General features: G+C 45.0%; 1 protein-coding gene across 2 annotated transcripts in view; it reads left to right on the top strand.

Moving 5' to 3' along the window:
• LOC147465601 (ABC transporter B family member 23, mitochondrial-like) overlaps positions 1-20,330 on the top strand; it is a 112,159-nt gene that overhangs the window by 25,856 nt on the left and 65,973 nt on the right. For both annotated transcript variants that reach the window (XR_015189308.1, XM_086520811.1), the window contains exons 2-9: positions 3,769-3,858; positions 4,593-4,721; positions 5,262-5,463; positions 6,772-6,932; positions 7,030-7,101; positions 7,260-7,325; positions 7,464-7,637; positions 7,773-7,843. Coding sequence is in view for 1 of the 2 variants with exons in the window: in XM_086520811.1 (XP_086376937.1) it covers positions 3,769-3,858; positions 4,593-4,721; positions 5,262-5,463; positions 6,772-6,932; positions 7,030-7,101; positions 7,260-7,325; positions 7,464-7,637; positions 7,773-7,843 (965 nt within the window). In the remaining variant the exon portion in view is untranslated. The remainder of the gene's footprint in view (positions 1-3,768; positions 3,859-4,592; positions 4,722-5,261; positions 5,464-6,771; positions 6,933-7,029; positions 7,102-7,259; positions 7,326-7,463; positions 7,638-7,772; positions 7,844-20,330) is intronic.

Here is a 20,330-nt window from a genome sequence, read left to right as displayed (position 1 = left end):
TCAGCGTTTTGGCTCAGTCGCAGATTTCAGCCCATAGCGTTTTTGGACAGCAGTAGAAAGATTGCAGATTTCAGCCCTTAGGTCGTCGTCGTCATCACCGTCGTCGTCATCGGCATAGTCCCAAATTGCATCAGCCCATTGCATCGTCATTGTACCACTTTGTGCAATCATAAGTAGACCACTCTTGCCGACGAGAGTGGGGACTTCGGAGGAGTGTTTTACAACGTCTCTGGTGTCGTATCTCTCTTCTCTCTTTATCTCTCAGTCTCATACACTTGCACGCACAGTGTCCATTCACTTTGTTGTGATCATAGCATTTTCCATAAAGAACGGAAGGCTCTCCCTTCCATAAGAACTAAAAGGAACCTTGAGCACAGTTCCGAGCACTCATCTTGAGCAAAGCGCAAACAATCATTCCGCTGCACCTAACATGTAATCTGCGTATAAGTCTGGCTCTCAGCACTGTGTCAAAAGCTTTGCGGAAATCCACAAAGCTATAATAGATCCTCTTGCCATGGTGTCTACCCTCCTCAATAATAGCTCTGGGTGTCAGAATCTGGTCAAGAGTGGAGAAACCTGGTTGTCCTGGTGCTCTTATGCCCTCTCGCTCTGCCCATTTACTCAGCTCCTGTTCAAGAATGGATGCACACAGCCTAGCTAATGTGTGACCAACCATGATGGTGCGATAATTCCTGGGAATCATGGGATGTCCTGACTTGAAAATAGGCACAATCGTGGACATACTCCAAGTCTCAGGGAATCCGTCATACATGGCTCGATTAAACATCATAGCCAGGAGCTCTGCAAGCATATCTCTGGCATGGATGAAGTGCTCTGCTACCAGACCATCATGATCATGTGCTCTTGTTGTCTTCATCCTGTCAATAGCTTTCGTTACCCTCTCGTCAGTAAAGAAAGAACATGTCTCTGGGCATGTCTCTAGTGGGTCGGGTAGAGGTGGTTGTCCTGATGCTGTGTAGAGAGATGTGGCGTATTCCCCCCATGTCTCAGTGGAGGTAACCACTGGTGGTGGTGAATGTTCGTGGAATAGCCTCCATGCTTCGCCTGCGTCTTGACTTATAAATAACTGATACAGGTCTTGCTCTAGTTGGGATAAATAAGCCCGTTTCTTTTGTGGCACTAGGCGTCGAAAGATAATCCGTGACTGTCTATGTGTGGTAATACCCATGAGCACTTCCCTCTGTAACTTGATCCTCATCTCTCTACACTCCTCGTCATACCAACTGTTCTGGGGCATTTTTCAAGATCATCTCTGTGTAGGCTGGCTGTGGGGGTATGCTTCTGATGCTGCATCATGGAGCGTCTTTGTCAGTATCTGAGTGAGTTCATCTAGTGGTTGTCTTGGCTCCTGGGTGCATAGCTTCCTGTATATCTCATCCATATACACAGATTCCGTCTCCCTCATGAAGGTATACCGGATGTCTGTAGGGACCTCTCCTAAATGGAGCTGTGTTGAATTGAAACGTTAGGGTGAAGGACAAGATAGCATGATCAATTGCTACTCCAACTGGCCTAGTGCCCACCATGAAATCTTGAAAGAATGGGATGAAACCTGGCTGGGCCATAACATAATCCACTGTGCTGGCACCATGTCGGTGTGGAAAGCAAGTAAAACCTCCAGCTGTCGAAAATCTTTGTAGGCCATTCAAAATGGCCAATCTATGTGCGGCTCCCATATCTATCAAGTATCTGCCATATTCAGTGTATTCCTCATTTTGTGATAATTTGGATAGACCCATCTCTGTAACGTCGAGCTCCCTAAGCATTTCCTCGGAAGTATCATAAAATATTGTCTGGTGGTGGGCGGTCGTAGTATTGAAATCCCCTAGTATGATAATGTCACCATCCTTAGAAACTCCCATATGTCATTATCCAAAATAGCAAAGGGGGATTGTCCCCTAGGTGATGCATATACTGACGTACTAGGAAAGTAACAGATAGCAATGTAGAGGTATCTGCCCGTCTCTGCCCTGAGCCTCACCCACATGTATTTAGCATGCTCATCCTTGCGCGCTATATATATCAATGGCTGCAACTCCTCCCTGAATAGAACTGCCACTCCCCCTGAGCCTTGTCCTCGATGCTCCGATTTGGTCTCTTGTCTGCAGGCTATCTCCCATCTATATCCGCTCACCTGTGGCATGGATTGCCCAGGGGCTTGATGCATCTCAGAGTAGAAGATAATGTCTCTCCCTCTGAAGCTATCCTTAAAGGCCCCTACATCAAGACGGAGTGACCCATTACAATTCCAGGTTACCATCTTTAGTGTGGTCCCATAGGTCTCGCACCGTCATGCGGGGCGTCGCTCCAATATCACCACCTTTCCATCCCTGTAAAAAGCAATCTTCCCCTTTTCCCTTGCCGCTCTTATTTCCGGCATTACTTCTTGCATATGAGCAATCTGCGAGAGGGTGATGTCATCTCCAAGAAAGATGCCAGTCTTCTTTTGAGTCGGTCTCTTCTTCAAGAAGTCTTTCTTCGCTTCCATGGAGGGGAAGCGGAGAGTGAGTGCCCTTTCCTTCTAGGTTTCTCCGTTGCTCCCACTTTTCTTAGTGCCCACTCTCCAAGCCCTCGTATGCGTCTGCACGGTGACTCCCACCAGTGTCATGAGTTATTTCACCTCTTTATCCACATTATCTTGGTCTCTGAGGCCACATATCCTTATGTGTAAGGCCCGTACACGTCTCCTTTGCTCCTCTTCTAGTGTCAAGTTGATGATGGTTGGCGTGGGAGTGGGGGTTATTTCCTTGCCTTTTCCTTTCTTGACAATCTCGATCCATTTTTCGGCCTTTTCTGCTTTTTGTTGGGTCTTTGTGATGACATCTACCCACGAGCTCTCCCTCTTCGAGGAAATTTTGCGATCGCACCTTTGCAAGCTCTTTCTTAAGTAGTGCAATTTCGTCATCTTGGGCCTTCACACGATCCTCGAGTGTATGTATCGTGCTTTCCTGTGCTGCCACGCGCGCGTCGAGTATGTTGATAGTACCTAGGAGGTGGCGGTTGACCATGCTGATGGACTCGCTTAGCTCTTCTTTGCATTTTTGGATGGCATCCTCCATCGGGTCATCTTTGCCATTCTGCTTCCTCATGGTTGGAAGGCCCCCATAGGAGAGGGAGAGGGATATAGGAGTGAAAAGGAGAGGCACAAGTTTTTTTTTTTCCCTCTCTCTATACGCGGCTAGGCTCTCTCTTTATGCGCGCAGTTTTTTTTAAAATTTATTTATAAAAAAAACCCCTTTTTCTCTCTCTACGCTCGCAAACTTTCTCTCTCTATGCTTCTCACCTCTCTCTCTCTCTCTACGCTCTGCCCTCTTTCTCTCTCTATGCCCCTTTTTCCCCTCTCTCTCTACGCTACTTTCCCCCCTCTTTCTCTCTCTATGCGATAGGTTAGGCTGGGTTCGGTAGAGCATGAGAGAGCATAGGGCGGGGGCAGGGCCAGAGGAAGCAGGGGAGCGGGGGGAACGGGCAGCGAGGGGGGAGAGAGAGAGCGGGTGCGCAGGGGCAGCGGGAGAGAGTGCAGTGCGCGAGCAGGGGGCATGGCGCGAGAGCATGGGGTGCAGAGCGCAGCACGCGAGCAGAGGGCGGGGGTGCAGGGGCAGCGCGAGCAGGGGGCAGGGCGAAAGAGCAGGGGAGCGAGGGGGCAGGGGCAGGGGCAGCATGAGAGAGAGAGAGAGAGAGAGAGAGAGAGAGAGAGAGAGAGAGAGAGAGAGAGAGAGAGAGAGAGACATTAATTGTTTAAAATGCTAGGTTCTCCCTTATCTTTGGGATTTGGCGTCCGGAGACCCTACTTTGGGATGGCGTCTGTTTGTGGCTCTTTTTCTCCTTATTGGAGGGAAGGTTTGTATTACATGGTCCCTGATTTGTTGATCTTTTGTCAAGAATATGTGGAGGTTTCCTTGGTTTTGCGTCTGTAAAAAACATTGCAAAATATGCATAAAGTAGCTTACAATGGAGCAGCCAAATGCACTGTGCCCACGGAATTGTGAGAGATTATTGGGATGCAATTGGGTTGATTCTATCTTGTGTCCTAAGGCTGCGTTACAACAGGTGCTAGGGCTGCTGCTGTGGCAAGGTATTTTGAAGGCAAGGCTTGTGTTATTCTATGAAAACAAGCTAATCAAAGCATGCGAGTCCCCCCCCCCCCCCCCCCCCCCCCCCCGCCCCTTTTGGCCGAAAAACGGCAGGCTTGTAATCTTTTGAGTCATTACATTTTTGAACCTTCTATTTCTGTTTAAGGAACAGGATGAACACTGATTCCTTAATTGAAAGAACTCGACCTGACACATCTTTCACTCCTCATAAAATTTATCTTGAACATGGTTATATAATAGAGAGGGATAACAATCAACTCAAACATTAAGGAAGTCAAAATAGATGTGTCCTTTGTCAGGCTCTGTCAAACAATTTCAGTAATTGCTCTCTCAAGCTCACTATTAGGCATGGCTAGGTGTGTTCCCTATGTGGATTCTCTGCAGTTCTTTTTGTGTTTGGTCTCTGGGTTTTTGATATTAATTTTCTTCTTTGCCACGATTTGTCTTTGATATATATCATACGCCTTCGAACCTGAGCAGGCTGCAGGTATTGTTGGACCTCTACTTCTCAAATTTGCAATGGACAAGCTGCAAACAGCTCCAAACTATCTGCCAAAACAGTCAGCAAACTTGATACTTGGAGCTCTGGTTTTCTCTGCCTTAAGCAAGGTGTGCCATACACTTTTTGAATTCTCATGTTAGAAGTCTGCAAAATAAAGAACTTGTCCTGACACGAAAAATATTGGATGTCTGGAACTTAGCTCCTTAAGATGGTTTTCAAGGTTGTGAGCATCACATCGGATTTAATTTCAGGGGCTAGGTTGTATGTGTAGAGGGCTTCACGACTGTATGTATGCAAACACTATGCAGTAATAAAGCATATAGAAAAGCACTGTCCGATTTGATTTTGGGGTAATCAACAAGCATGTTGAAGAGGATTCTTGAGTATATGTGGAAAGAAGTCTTGTTTGAGAGTGTTAATTTCCTTATATTAAATGATGGCGGCACGGAGCATAATTGACAAGATTCATCTCTATGTTGTATTAAGTGACGGTGGCAAGGAGCTTAAGTGACAAAATTCATCTCTATTTTGAGCTGCTTAAGCTTTTGGGGAGTTCTTAATCTGTACTTATTTCCCACAATCTTATTCTTAGGAGTATTTAGCACAGCTTAAGGATTCTTTGGTTAACAATGTAAATTCTTTTGTAGGCCATTAGTGCTGGAATGAACGAAATGAGGTATGTAATTTTTGCACCTCTGGGGCATGCTACTGGCAGGCGGGTGGCAGTTCATCTTCTCAATCATATTTTAGGGCTGGATCTTACATTTCATCTGGAGAAGAGTACGGGCGTGCTGGCACGTGTTATTGATCGTGCACAGCGTGCCGTTGTACACATTTTTCGAGCTGTAGGTATGTTATATTGAGCCAAGGTAAGTTTGTGAAACAGCATTTTACCCTTCTTGTAACTGCGCAGTGTTCTTATTTCTGAAGGGTAACTTTTGTGGAAGGTTATTATGTCATTATGCAATGTTTTCTCTTGCCGTCAGTGGCCCAGAGAGCTAGGGTGCTTGAGTAGTTGGTGTTGTGTGCCAAAGCTAAGGTGTTTAAGTTGAAATAGGAATCTGATTGTAGTCCCATTTTCTAGCTGCAATCGTGAGTCTAGGAAAGCTTATAGATTCAAGAGGAAACTCAGCCCGCTTAAATGGGAGCAATTAATAGATTTTTGTAATGAATTTTCACCTGGGGCGGGGGGGGAGACAGCTTTGGAAGGACAGGGGCAGCTTGTTAAGCAGGGGCGTGCTTGAGGTACAAAGAAAAAATCCGAAAAGTTTGATGTGACAGCAATTATAACACACTGCCAAAAGCGAAGCACACTTTCCGTAGGAAGACGTGAGAAAGCACATAATCACTGTTGGAACTTAGCCTTATGAGGAAACTTGAAAGAGATTAAATAGAGATGTATGTGACTATGGAAGCTTGCAAGAATGATATGTGTGCACGTACGAGGAAGGACCTGCAAAAAGGGTGCAGTGAATCTCGAGTTTATGTGCGTAGCCTTAAAAGGAGAAGTGCAGGCCATTTTGAGAGCAGAGGTGAATGTAATGGAATTTATGGAATCTATGTCCTTGCTACTTTTGAATCATGGAAATTGTAGATGGAAAAGTGCATAAGTGAAAGATGCTTTGATTCACGTCCCCTTGAAACTGAGTCAAGAAATGAGCGCACCATCTCTGTAGTGCTTTTCCTGCACGTGTGTGCGTGTGTCTATATGTGCGTATATTGATATACATATGTGTATGTATGCATATCTATACATACAAACATGTATAAAATAACACTCTGCATTAAGCAAAGTGTCTCTTTTATGGGAATCAAGTTCAGAAAATGCTATTTTGCCATATATCGAGGATTCATAATAAACTTGGGTAGCTAGGCTGGATGGGGCTGGGAAAAAATGGATGGAGGAGGTGATGTTAGATTTGAGATGACACATCCTTGAAGTAAGTAAATTAACTCTTGGAAGTTGAGTAGTTAGCATATTCACTGTAGGTGCTGAGATTCCAGTGAATGTCCCAGGGCTCAGTCTCTTAGGGTCTGCATAGTAAGACATTGGTTAAGCTTGCTCCGTTTCCAAGAGATCTATGCCATTGCTAGTTCTTATAACACCAGCCATTTCCTCTTTTTGCGAGTTCATTCTTGTTCTTGCGTATTTTTCAGTGTTCACCTTTATTCCCACGGCCATTGAGCTTGGTTTAGTATGTGTACTTCTCGCAAAGCAAGTTAGTACCACTGTTGCTGGAGTGGTGCTGGTTACTTTTATTGCATATGTTTGGTGGACAATTGACATCACAAGAGCTGCTGCGTCAAGCCGTAAAGAGGTTTCAAATCTTTGACATGATTGCTTGAAGTTAAGCCATAGGAAATGTGAGAGAGTTCAAGTGATCTTAGTCGGAAGGTTTTGTTTCAATGTCTCAGGCAAATAAAGTTGAAGAACTTGTGACTGGGAAGGTAGTTGATGCCCTGTTAAATTTTGAAATGGTTGCCCAGGTAATGGACTTTCTAGAAGCACCTTAACTTTTCTTCACCTCAAGCTTCTGGTAGCACTGTAGGCAATTGATAATTACTTCATGCAATGAGAACTGTGCAATTAGATGAGTGCTATGGCCAACTGGTTCAAGGTCAACTAATGGTATTTTGAGCTGCAGTCTAATAATCAAAAACTGGAGGTGCAGCAATACAATGGTTTACTCGTAAGGCACCAAGTTGCCATGGTACTTATTCTTCCTTCTCTAAATCCTATGCTTAGAGAAGACATCAAAAGTATCATTTCTTCTGGTGATAATGATTTTTCTTTATATTTTGAGACTTTTTCCTAAGATACGTTTATGTTCTCAATTTGAATTTTTCAGCTAGATGCAGAACGCTTGTCAGCAGCCTTGAATGCAGGACAAGCATTCATATTGGCAGCTGGAGTAGCAGCCGTGATGGCTCTTGCCGGTCTTTCAGTCCTAAGGGGCTCTATGACAATTGGAGATTTGATTCTTGCAAATGGGCTTATTCTTCAGCTTTCAGGACCACTGCAGGTTTCTGTTTCAGTGATCAAGTCTAATTTTCATATTGCGCTATGAAGTTCTAGAATTAAATCACTAATTTTTCAAACTGTGCCATGGAAAGAATATAATGACTAATTTTCTGAACCTTTTTTTTTTAGTTTGCAGTTTCTTGGGTTTCTTTATCGTGACTTGAGGCAATCCTTGGTTGACCTTGACTCTCTAATCAACATCCTTACGTAAGTTGAAATTTATCTTTATTGCCATTCAGGGTCAAGCTGATGGTATTTTTTGTCTTATGGAGGACTACCATGAGTCTAACCTTCTATTCCCTTTGAATGTGAATTGGTGTTTTTCTCAATTCATTTAGCTATAGTGGTATAGTCTTTTCTGTTTTAGTCATATAGCGGACATCGCAGATTTCACATTGTGAACGTGCATTTGATTCATGATCAGGTGATACTCGGTTAATTTTGACGTTAATAGTGTGTGATGCCATATCAATTATCTTATATAGTATTAATTCTTCCTACTTTATGATCCCTTCCATGCTAATTTTCATAATGGCTGAGTCTTCCTGCATTTCTAGGACCTTGATGGAGACTCAGAAGACAGACACCTATTTACCAATATACAGTCAAGTGTAATTGTGTGTGTGTGTGTGTGTGTGGTGTCCAGGGCGGGGAAAGGGACATATATTGATACCTAGTTCCATATCCACTATGGGGAAATGATGATGCATGATAGAGCTAATGGTTCGTCCTTTTATGCACTAAACAAATCCTTCTATTAGTAAAAGAAATGCCAGTGGGCTACATCAACCCCTGTAAAGAGGGGTGTTCAAAAGGGGAGACTATCAAGGAGAAGTGTCTACGTCACAAAATGGTAGGGGGGATGTGCCAAACAGGTGGCCTATACTGTCAATGTAGCCCATGTTCCATCATAAAGAAAGGTCCTATCTGCCAGAGGCTAATGAATTTTGAGTCTGGGCAGTCATCTACCACTTGTCTTTGATGTGTCAGTCAGTTTCTTTATGACACTTTGGTGGTCATCTGAAAACATCAGAAGATAACTTTGGAGGAGCTCGAGTCATGTTCCAGGCCCCGTGACAATTGGGTGAGCCATTAGGGAGATATACACTCATTCAGGGGTCTAAATACGGTGTACGCATTGCACATTTCTTTAATTTGGGGGAATTTAAGGAATTCTAGGCCATTGTGCTACTGAAATCCAAGGTCACCTAGAAGCTAAATTTGAAGTACCTTGATATGAAATTTTCAGTAGAGTGGTGTACGAAGTTCAAGTTCCGTCAAGGATGCAGAACTTGAACCTTAGCAGAACTTGAATTGAAATCTCAAAGTAATCTTTCAAAGGATCTTGAGGTCGTGCTACCCCTACAGAAAGGAGCCTTGGGTCAGCCCTAGTGTTGACTGGCTTTCATAGAGACGTGCAAAGTCTGATTTAGTTGACGATGGGAGGACAGATTTCACCATGAGTCTGCTCAAGGCCTGGCCCTTGCTTTGCACAGAGCATGGACATATATTGGGTAGTAGACCACATGTAGCTTGGGGTCCCAGTGTAGCTAGTCTGGCTCAGAGTTTTGGAGAGTGGATGTTTGTACATACCTTTTGAGCTGCAGCCCCAGTGTGGATGGGAGCTTTTACGTAGCTAAAGATTCTGATTGCAGTTAGAGCTTGCACTTAAAGGGAGAGTGCTTTTTCTTCGAGGTGCAGGAGAGGGTTGGGTTTCTTGTGTTCAGTGTGAGGAGACTGTGGTGATATGATTTCGAATTTCACATTTCAGAGGATCAGAGTGCTCCTTGCACCTTCTTGACCTAGATCCACAGGAGGCACTAAGAAGGGACCATAGTGACATAGAAATCCGTTTCAGTCCTCCGAACCCCGAAACGGCGAAACGGTCGAAACATTTCGACGAAACGAGCGAACGAGTTGAATTTTTTTTGGCCCCCTTTTGAGCAGTTGACATCTAACCACCCGTTTGGGGAATTTTTAAGCCATGTACAAAGTGTTAGATTTACACCACTCTGCTGCTTCACAGGTCTAGGGCATACTTGTACGGCTAGTATGTCTCCGGGCTGGCCACCCATAGTCTAGGTTGTACCTGGTCCGGCCGCCCGAGTTTGGGACTGACCGCCCACTTTTGTCCGGGCGCCCACATATATTTCCATATATCTCTTATCTCTTAGAGATCACTCATTTGATTGTATTGGGTCTTCTGCTCATGGTAGGCTGATCGCCCCCTCTTCACCATCTCTGGCATGTCTCTCTCTCTCTCTCTCTCTCTCTCTCTCTCTCTCTCATGCTTCCGCACACGCGCACTCTCACATGGTATCAGAGCCCAGGTCACATGGTATCAATCGCCGGGGCACATGGTATCATCAGCTTCAGGCTCTGCCTATTCTGAGGTGCTACATCGCATTAGGATCAGCCAACGTTTTTTCAAGAAACATCAGATCTGCTGATTTCCCTACTAGTGCTACACTTCTGGAACAGTTTCGTCACCGGAAATGCCCCTCCTCCATTTGCATTTTTGACCTTCATCTGCGTTTTTGGGTTTTCAGCCCATTTTCGGCGGTTTTATTGGTCACTTTGTGTCGTTGACACCTTCCACAAGTTGTTGAGCACCTAGTGTACCCATCAAGCCTTTGGTTTTCCAGCAAATAGAAGTTTTTTGGTGCCAAAAAGTGTAGCAAAAGTGGGCTGCAAATTGACTTGCGTTTTTGGAGCAGGAGGGCAGCGCTAAGCTTTGCGACCCTGGATCTCGCCACCACCTACCTGGCTTTGCATCTGGTGCATTGCCGGCGAGTATTCTCTCCGTCTTCATCAGATTTCAGACATTATCCCTTGCTGTTTTCTCTGTTTTCGCCCATTTGGGACAGTGACAGTGATTCACCACCCCTCCCTACACCCTCTGCACCGCTTTGGACCTTGCCGGCAGCATACGAGCACGCTGAAAATCGCTAAATAGCAGCGTTTTCATCACCTCGCAGTTGCGGTTTTGGGTGGACAGCAACTACATGGCTTGTGTTTTTCATAGAGGATGAAGTTACCTCCTGCCAAGACACCATCCGGTGGTGGTCCATGCGGTCTCTCAGTGACTGCTGCAGTACACGGTATCTTCGACTTTGGCTTGATCATCTACGAGCGTACAGTCCTTGGGAGATCCATTCATTCCAGCCATCGACTGTTGCACACTCCAGAGGGGGTGATGACTTGTAGTTTGTAACCTGCCTGTTAACTTCAAAAAGGGCGGTAGACTTTACTTCAAACCTTGATTTAGCTTTCACCCATTATTAGTCGTCTATTCTACCCGTGCTATAATGATACAAGAGAGGGGAATGGGATACAGATGCTAGAATGCATCTGTATGCGAGTCAGGCACTAGATTGGCCCCTAAATAGGCGCCCCTTTCGGTATTTCTTTATACTTTGAGAGGGTAAATTTACAAAGTAGAGTCTTGGGAATCCTTTGTCTATATCCAACTAGATACCACTTGATTTGGCTAAATTTTGGCAGCATAACAACCCCAAAACTTGCGCGAAACCAATTCCCTTGCTGGAACTCACTTCCACTGTCATAAACCCTCTGATTCCAACTCAAAAAGAGCAATTACAGCTCGCTGGAATTTCTGGTTTTTCACTTGTTTTGAGCCCCAACACTTCTCAGAAGTGTTCTCTGACAATTGGGCATTGTTCTCAATGTATCTGGCATCCATACAGCTGCAAAACAGTAAATTTCAGACCGTTGTATTTTCTGGTTAGGACTTGTTTTTGACCTAATTTCAGTTGTCAATTGTCCCTGCATTGTTCCCAATGCCTTGGACTACGTGCCCCTTGATTCTGCATGATTCCGAGCACAAAACAGTCCCAAAACAGCCCAAAATCAGCAATAAAACAGTGCTGATTTTTGTGTGTTTACTTGAGAGGTTATCACCCTCTCATTTCCCTGCTTTGGAGTAACAGTTAGCTACTCCTGTTCCTGTTCAGGGAGGCTCTTGCCTCAGCAATAGAGCATCAAACCACAAGACTGAACATGGTCAATCTGATGAGCCCACTAGAGGGGCATAACCATAAAGAATAGGGGAGAGAGAGAGCAGTGAGAGGTGTGCAGGTCATGACATCCTGCACCTCACTGTACATAGAGGGTAAGCCAACACTCCATTGAAGCTCTCCTACCTGTGACAACACTCAAAAACGAGCTCACAGCTGAAAATCACATTTTTGCCTTCTCTTTAAGTAGTAAACTGGCCTCAAAGTGCCAAGTGTCACTCATTTGTGCATTTTCCCGCTTTAGACCCTCGGGTCTAAAAATATCTCACCTGCAGCCTCTGTTGACTTGGCCACAGAGTAACAAAATGATCCCCATGTCAAACTGCACGTGACGCGAAGACATTTTGCTGTCCAAAAATAGCAGTCCCTAAAATTTAGGAGTTTCTGCCATTACATTCTTCTAGGTCATCTGACCCTCTTTGTACACTGCAACCACACCCAGAACTGAAATGTAGCCTATGTAGCAAAGGATTCCGCTTTGGCTGGCCAATGACCCCACTTTGGCTAACCATAGTCCTTGTCCAACCTTAGTGCTCTTTAGCCCTTAGGCCTGGACTCTCTCTGAACAGTTCCACACTGGCTATGCAATGCAGGCGAGTTAGATTTCTAGAGGGGTGTTTCCAAAAGGTAAAACAAATGAAATTCCCCAAAGAAAGAGAAAATAAACAAAAATGGAATTGCCACTGGCTGGTGATATAGTTTGCTATGGACACACCTATGCACTCATCAGAGGAGTTCACACGAGATATGGCCATGCTCATGGCATATGGGATCCGACATTCCCAGAGAAGACACCACCATCTTGGGTGGACAGACACTTACCACTTGACCTCGACACGTCACATCACTTGCTTACACAGGAGCATCTACATGGACTTAGAGAGAGGATCTTGGATCTCTTCTTGGACAGGTTCATTGCTTGGATCTACAGACTGGAATGGGAGACTCTCTTAGAGAGTTTACCCGCGAGATGTGGGAGATCAAGCATCATTACGCGACTACATCCGGAGTCACCTGGAGCTTGGCTTGGATGGTAGTGCAGTTGCTCTTTGCTACCTTTAGAGTTGCTTACACTCACCCTCCGTAACCTCACAACAAACTTATCCCCCGGCCTGGGCAACAGGTCATTCCTAGCTCATTCACATTGAGACCCACACCGAGTTGCGGTTTGGTCACGTTGTTGGCGCGGATTCTGTTTTGGTTGACACTAGAGGATTGGAGGCAGGAGATACAGGCAAGACGACGCAGACAGATTGGTCTGGCCTTTCCTCTTCTTAGAGGATATTCACAGTGCAGACTGCTTAGTTTGGCTTTCCTCCTTCATACAGGATGATTACGATGCAGACAACTTGGTCTGACCACACCTCTTCTCAAAGGCTCTTCACTACGGAGACTGTTTAGTTTGGCTTTCCCCTCATCTTGGATTACCCTACCTACTGACAGGACACCATCCAGTGGTGGTCCGTGCAGTATATCGGTGACTGCTGCAGCTTACAGTAGCTTCTACAAGTATGGCTTTCCTTGATTCAAAGGAGTTTACGGCACAAACTGCTACATCTGGCCTTCCTAGAGTTTTACATAGCTTAGCCACGTGGCCACACTAGGTCGCAGCTTCATGGGGCTTCCCCATTTTCTCTAGACGGTTTGACTATAGACACCACAGATCCTATTAGGCAGGACACTTGCAAGTCTATTGGCACTTCTTTCACGACAAGGAGTTGTTTTCACACTCCGACCTTCACGCAGTATCTTCACCCTGTATCGGCGAAGTACAACAGTTTGCTACACTGCTTGATGGTGAGTTTCAACAGGCTTATAAATACTTTAAGAGACTCGCAGATCTTTGTATGCTAAGACTTTTAATTTAGACTCAGTTTGGCCTTTGTTCCCACTAGTGGGGGTACTGTGCATGCAATTTCATCCTTTTGTGTGAAATTTTGTCCACTACAAATTCATCCATAACATGTCTTTGACACTCTACTATAGTTTGTGCTATATAGCACGAACAATTTCCCTTCAATTTCTACATCAAGTTCAGTCTTTCACTATGGCAGACGACAATGACGTTTTCAAGATGTTGTTTGCTGATGACATGGTAGATGGAGACAATTATCCATTGTGGGCTTATATAATGCACCATGTGCTTCTTTCCAAGGTTGTTTGGAACATTGTTAAAGGTTTTGATGTACGCCTAGGTTCCGTGTATTCAAGCTTTGTGGAGGATGTTGTAGGTTCTAGCAGTTTTGCTTCTACTGTTTGTGTTATTTTACCTATTGCTTTACAACGGAGATTTCTTGGCGATCGGGACACCCGAGACTGCTGCTACACTCATCTAGTATTGTCCTTCAGTGGACATTGCAACAGACATCTTCATCATTTGCCTCACGTCTTCGGCTTCATGCGGTTTGTTCAGCATCCGGTCGTGAGAGGGGGTGTTAGATTTACACCACTCTGCTGCCTCACAGGTCTAGGGCATACTTGTATGGCTAGTATGTCTCCGGGTTGGCTACCCATAGTCTAGGTTGTACCTGGTCCGGCTGCCCGAGTTTGGGATCGACCGTCCACTTTTGTCTGGGCGCCCACATATATTTCCATATATCTCTCATCTCATAGAGATCACACATCTGATTGTATTGGGTCTTCTGCTCATGGTAGTCATGGGGGGATTGATCGCCCCCTCTACACCATCTCTGGTGTTTGTGTGTCTCTCTCTCTCTCTTTGGTGCTGAAGGAGCTCGAGGACATGAAGGATCAGATGAAAGCTCTACGGGAAGGAGATGAACAGAAATCGAAAACGGCATCCTCATGGGCGGAACGTCTTTTTAAGACACAAGAAAAGGTTGATGAAGCAGAGAAATGGATTGAGGATGCGAAGAAAGGGAAGGCCCAGATGCCGGAGACCACACCTACCTCCACCATCATTAATATGACCATTGAGGAAGAGCAGAAAAGGAAGACTCGGGCTCTGCATGTGCGGGTCACAGGAGTCAAAGACAAATAGAATGTAGATGAAGAAGTGAAGGAACTGATACAACGCATGGGCATCACAGAACCCACTCACACAAGTGCATGGAGAGTGGGCAAGAAAGGAACCGATGAGAAGGGAAACGTAAAGGATAGGGCACTTATTCTCCGCTTCCCGAATATAGAAATAAGGAAAGAATTTCTAAAGAAGAGGCCAACTCTTAAGAAAACCGGTATTTTCCGGGGAGATGACCTTACATTGGCACAAGTGGCACACATGCAAGAGTTGATGCCAGAGATCAGGGCAGCAAGAGAAAAGGGGAAAATCGCCTTTTATAGAGGAGGGAAAGTAGTGGTTATGGAAAAGCGCTCATCATGACGGTGCGAGATGTATGGGGCGACGCTCCAGATAGCGGCTTGGAATTGTAATGGATCATATAGGCTTGATGTAGGTGCCTTTGAAGACAGCTTTAGGGACAGAGACATAGTTTTCTACTCAGAGACACACCAGATACCGGGACAACGTATGCCACATGTGAAGGGTTATTTATGGGAAACAGCTGGTCGACCAGACAAGAGATCTCTACAGGGTAGCCGGGGTTCAAGAGGAGTAGCAGTCTTATTTAGAGAGGAGTTGAAACCACTACTACAGATTATCAGGAAAGATGAGCAAGCAAGGTATATGTGGGTGAGAATGAGAGCCGAGACAGGTAGATTTCTATATATCGCTATATGCTACTTCCCTCCGAGTACCTCAGTCTACTCCTCACCTAAAGGACAATCCCCTTTCTCCATATTGAATAATGACATATGGGAGTTCTCTAGAGATGGAGACATCGTTCTCTTAGGAGACTTTAATGCCAGAATGGCCAACTCTCAAGCAGTATTCTATCATACTTCTGAGGAAATGCTCAGAGAAGTGGATTTATCACAGAGAGGGCTTACTAGAAACTCACAAGATAAAGAACACACTGAATATGGGAGACATGTCATGGAGATGGCAACTATACATGGTTTGGCCATACTTAATGGTCTAGAGAATTTCCCGTTATCTGGCGGATTCACATGCTTCCCGCACAGGCATGGGGCCAGTACAGTGGATTATGTCATGACTTCACCAAGCTTTATTTCTAGTATCAAGTACTTTATGGTGGGACCCAGACCGGTTGGGATTGCAATGGATCATGCTCTATTGACCTTATCAATCTCCTTCCAATACAATGCCTCTCAAGTACAAAGGAAGAAGACACACACAAGATATACTTTCACGCCTGAAACTGATTTAGTCTATGTGGAAAAGATCTATAATAGGATGTGGGCAGCCGAGCCTGTATATACTGTAGAGGAGATTACTTCTCAATTAACAGAGATACTACATGGAGCAGCACAAGAGGCATACCCACATACTCAACCTGATCAGAAGAGAGGATCGGGGAACACGCCTCAAAACAGTTGGTATGATGAGGAATGCAGAGAGACGGGAACCCAGGTCCAGAAAGAGCTTACACTTGGGATCATCACATATAAGTAGTCTCGGATTGCTCTTCGGCGTATAGTACGTCGCAAGAAAAGGGCATTTTTAGCCAAGCTGGAGAAGGATTTATATCAGCTCTTCTTGAGTTAGGACTCACATGAGGCCTCTCGCTTATTTCACGAGCACTCACCGCATCCGACGATCACTTCTCCTGAGATCTGGGGTCAATATGTAACATCATTATATATGGTATCTGGACAGCCTCCATTACCAGATCAGCTAGAGCCATGCCCTGCTACTAGTACTTTCTTTACTACAGAAATGGTGGGAAAAGCCATTGATAAGATGAAGACAAGAAGAGCATATGATCATGAGGGTTTAGTAGCAGAACATCTGATCCATGCCAGGGATCTACTTTCAGAAATCCTTGCTTGTCTGTTTAATCGGGTCATGTGTGAAGGATTCCCTGAATCTTGGAAATTATCTACTATTGTACCTATTTTCAAGTCAGGGGATCCTATGATACCCGGGAACTACCGTACCATTATGGTAGGTCACACTTTGACCTGACTGTACGCATGCATTCTTGAACAAAAATTGAGTAGATGGGCAGAGAATGAGGGCATAAGGGCAACAGGACAAGCTGGATTCAGAAGGGGTTATTCCACTTTAGATCATATTCTTACGCTCAGAGCCATTATTGAGGAAGGAAGAGCAAACGGGAGAAGGATGTATTGTTGCTTTGTGGATTTTCGGAAAGCTTTTGATACAGTACCAAGGGCTAGACTGATGCGTAGGATGCAAGAGTTAGGGGTCCCCAAAGAGATTATTTGGGGGATCATGGCCTTATACGGGTCAGTAACTGGTTATGTACGTACTCCAGAAGGGGATTCCGACGTTGTTCATTCCACCGGTGGAGTAAAGCAGGGATGCCCACTGTCCCCTACTTTATTTGGTATGTACATAGATGAGGTATCAGATTACATTGAGAGAGAAGGTGACAGAGGTGCTCAACTTGCAGGGTCATGGATCCCTTTGCTGTTGTATGCAGATGATATTGTATTGATAGCAGAATCACCAGATGGAATGCAGAGGCAGCTAGATGCTTTACATAAATTCGCGGAGGACAGTGGACTGTCGGTAAACTTGGGTAAAACCAAAGTTATGGTGTTTAACACCACACGGCAGTGGGTTAGGAGATCGGCACCTACATTTGCATATGGCTAGGATACAGTAGAGTACACAGATGCATACAAATACCTTGGGGTGGTATTTGCAGGACCGAAGTTTACTCTTAAGAAAGCAACGGATGCTAGATTATCTAGAGCCTCTGCGGCCTTGGGAGGGTTGGAGAGGATGTGTTCACAAGTGCAGTTTCAAGAACCACGAACAAAACTGTGGCTCTTTGATACTATGGTGGCTTCGGCTATGCTTTATGCGGTCCAGATTTGGGGACCATTTGTGGATCAGGATAATTGGAAGTCAATGGAGAGACCTTCGGTATCTATGATTTCCCGATTGATTAGAGCCAAGGCCTCCGTACCACACGCGATTACCCGAGCGGAACTAGCGGCCCCTCCGATAGAAATTGAAGCTCTTACCAGATCAGTGTCCTTTATGCATGGTTTGTGGGATACAAATAACTGCCGATATACTAGATTGGCCCTCGAATCCTCCCGACAATTGGCAATGAAAGGGGATACATCATGCTGGTATGCGCAACTGTCATCGTGGTTTCAGAGACACGGGTTCAGTATGGAAAGATTACCCCCCTTCCAATACTCACTTGAGGCTCCATCACTGGCAATTACACGAACGGAGATTAATAAAATCATCCGACAGGATCTTATACAGTTGGATACTAAGAGGACATGGGTAGACCCTATAGAAGAACCGGGCACGAAGATGGCCGACTACAAAGAAAACTTCCTACAACTATCTGAAGATGGATTTGTGATTCGCTCGAGTTACATGGATACCCACCTGTCTCATGGTTTGAGATGTGCTATTGGTCAGATTCGTACATCCTCACACCGGTTGGAAATTGAATTTGGCAGATTTAGGGGAATGCCACCTGAGAGCATAATTTGCAAGTTATGCGGAATGGAGCCGGTGACAGAATTACACTACATATGCCACTGCACAGTATACTACGAGATACGTGGGCGTTTTCACTGCCTCTTTAAAGAAGGTTTGGACCTCTAGATAGAATCGTGCAATACCAAGATCAAAGATGCTTAGGCTTGTATCTACTGGAACTACATTGGCACAGGGATAATCTAATGAGAAGACAAAGAGCACTACAGCCTCATAGGCAGATCACAGATTTCTTCGGATCGAGTGAAGCAGGAGTGGAAGGGGAAGCAGGAGGCCAGCAGCCAACACAAAGGAGTACCCACATTCATACCAAAGGCACCCTAATTGACAAAGCGATTGAGCTTAGGAAATCGAGACGACCAAGACCAAGAGGCAGAAGCACACTTCACCGGAGGAGACTACAACAAAGGATTAAAAGCATTCTAGCCAGACACCCAGAATGCTCCTAAGAAGTTTATTATTTAGTTTTTCACATTCACTTTCACACTTTTCACACCTAGTACTTTAGTAGTAAGGTACCCAGACATTGTAACAGATTCACCACTTTGTATCAGTCTGGTCTCATAGATCATTCTAGCCTTTTGAAGACGTTAATATAACATTTCATTTCATTCTCTCTCTCTCTCTCTCTCTCTCTCTCTCTCTCTCTCTGTGGCGTTTGGGCAGAGAATGAGGGCATAAGAGCAACAGGACAAGCTGGATTCAGAAGGGGTTATTCCACTTTAGATCATATTCTTACGCTCAGAGCCATTATTGAGGAAGGAAGAGCAAACGGGAGAAGGATGTATTGTTGCTTTGTGGATTTTCGGAAAGCTTTTGATACAGTACCAAGGGCCAGATTGATGCGCAGGATGCAAGAGTTAGGGGTTTCCAAAGAGATTATTTGGGGGATCATGGCCTTATACGGGTCAGTAATTGGTTATGTACGTACTCCTATTCCGACATTGTTCATTCCACCGTTGGAGTACAGCAGGGATGCTCACTGTCCCCTACTTTATTTGGTATGTACATAGATGAGGTATCAGATTACATTGATAGAGAGGGTGACAGAGGGGCTCAACTTGCAGGGTCATGGATCCCTTTGTTGTTGTATGCAGATGATATTGTATTGATAGCAGAATCACCAGATGGAATGCAGAGGCAGCTAGATGCTTTACATAAATTCGCGGAGGACAGTGGACTGTCGGTAAACGTGGGTAAAACCAAAGTTATGGTGTTTAACACCACACCGCAGTGGGTTAGGAGATCGGCACCTACATTTGCATATGGCCAGGATACAGTAGAGTACACAGATGCATACACATACCTTGGGGGGGTGTTTGCAGGACCGAAGTTTACTCTTAAGAAAGCAGCGGATGCTAGATTATCTAGAGCCTCTGCGGCCTTGGGAGGGTTGGAGAGGATGTGTTCACAAGTGCAGTTTCAAGAACCACGAACAAAACTGTGGCTCTTTGATACTATGGTGGCTTCGGCTATGCTTTATGGGGTCCAGATTTGGGGACCATCTGTGGATCAGGATAATTGGAAGTCAATGGAGAGACCTTTGGTATCTATGATTTCCCGAATGATTAGAGCCAACGCCTCCGTACCACACGCGATTACCTGAGCGGAACTAGCGGCCCCTCCGATAGAAATTGAAGCTCTTACCAGATCAGTGTCCTTTATACATGGTTTGTGGGATACAAATAATTGCCGATATACTAAACTGGCCCTCGAATCCTCTCGACAATTAGCAATGAAAGGGGATACATCATGCTGGTATGCGCAACTGTCATTGTGGTTTCAGAGACACGGGTTCAGTATGGAAAGATTACCCCCCTTCCAATACTCTCTTGAGGCTCCATCACTGGCAATTACACGAACGAAGATTAATAAAATCATCCGACAGGATCTTATACAGTTGGATACTAAGAGGACATGGGTAGACCCTACACAAGAATTGGGCACGAAGATGGCCGACTACAAAGAAAACTTCCTACAACTATCTGAAGATGGATTTGTGATTCGCCCGAGTTACATGGATACCCACCTGTCTCATGGTTTGAGATGTGCTTTGATTCGTACATCTTCACACCAATTGGAAATTGAATTGTGCAGATTTAGGGGAATCCCACCTGAGAGC

The sequence above is a fragment of the Adiantum capillus-veneris genome, chromosome 1 (assembly GCF_014529385.1).
Source record: "Adiantum capillus-veneris isolate H3 chromosome 1, ASM1452938v2, whole genome shotgun sequence".
NCBI lineage: Eukaryota > Viridiplantae > Streptophyta > Polypodiopsida > Polypodiales > Pteridaceae > Adiantum > Adiantum capillus-veneris.
This window is presented reverse-complemented; position numbering and strand designations above follow the sequence as displayed.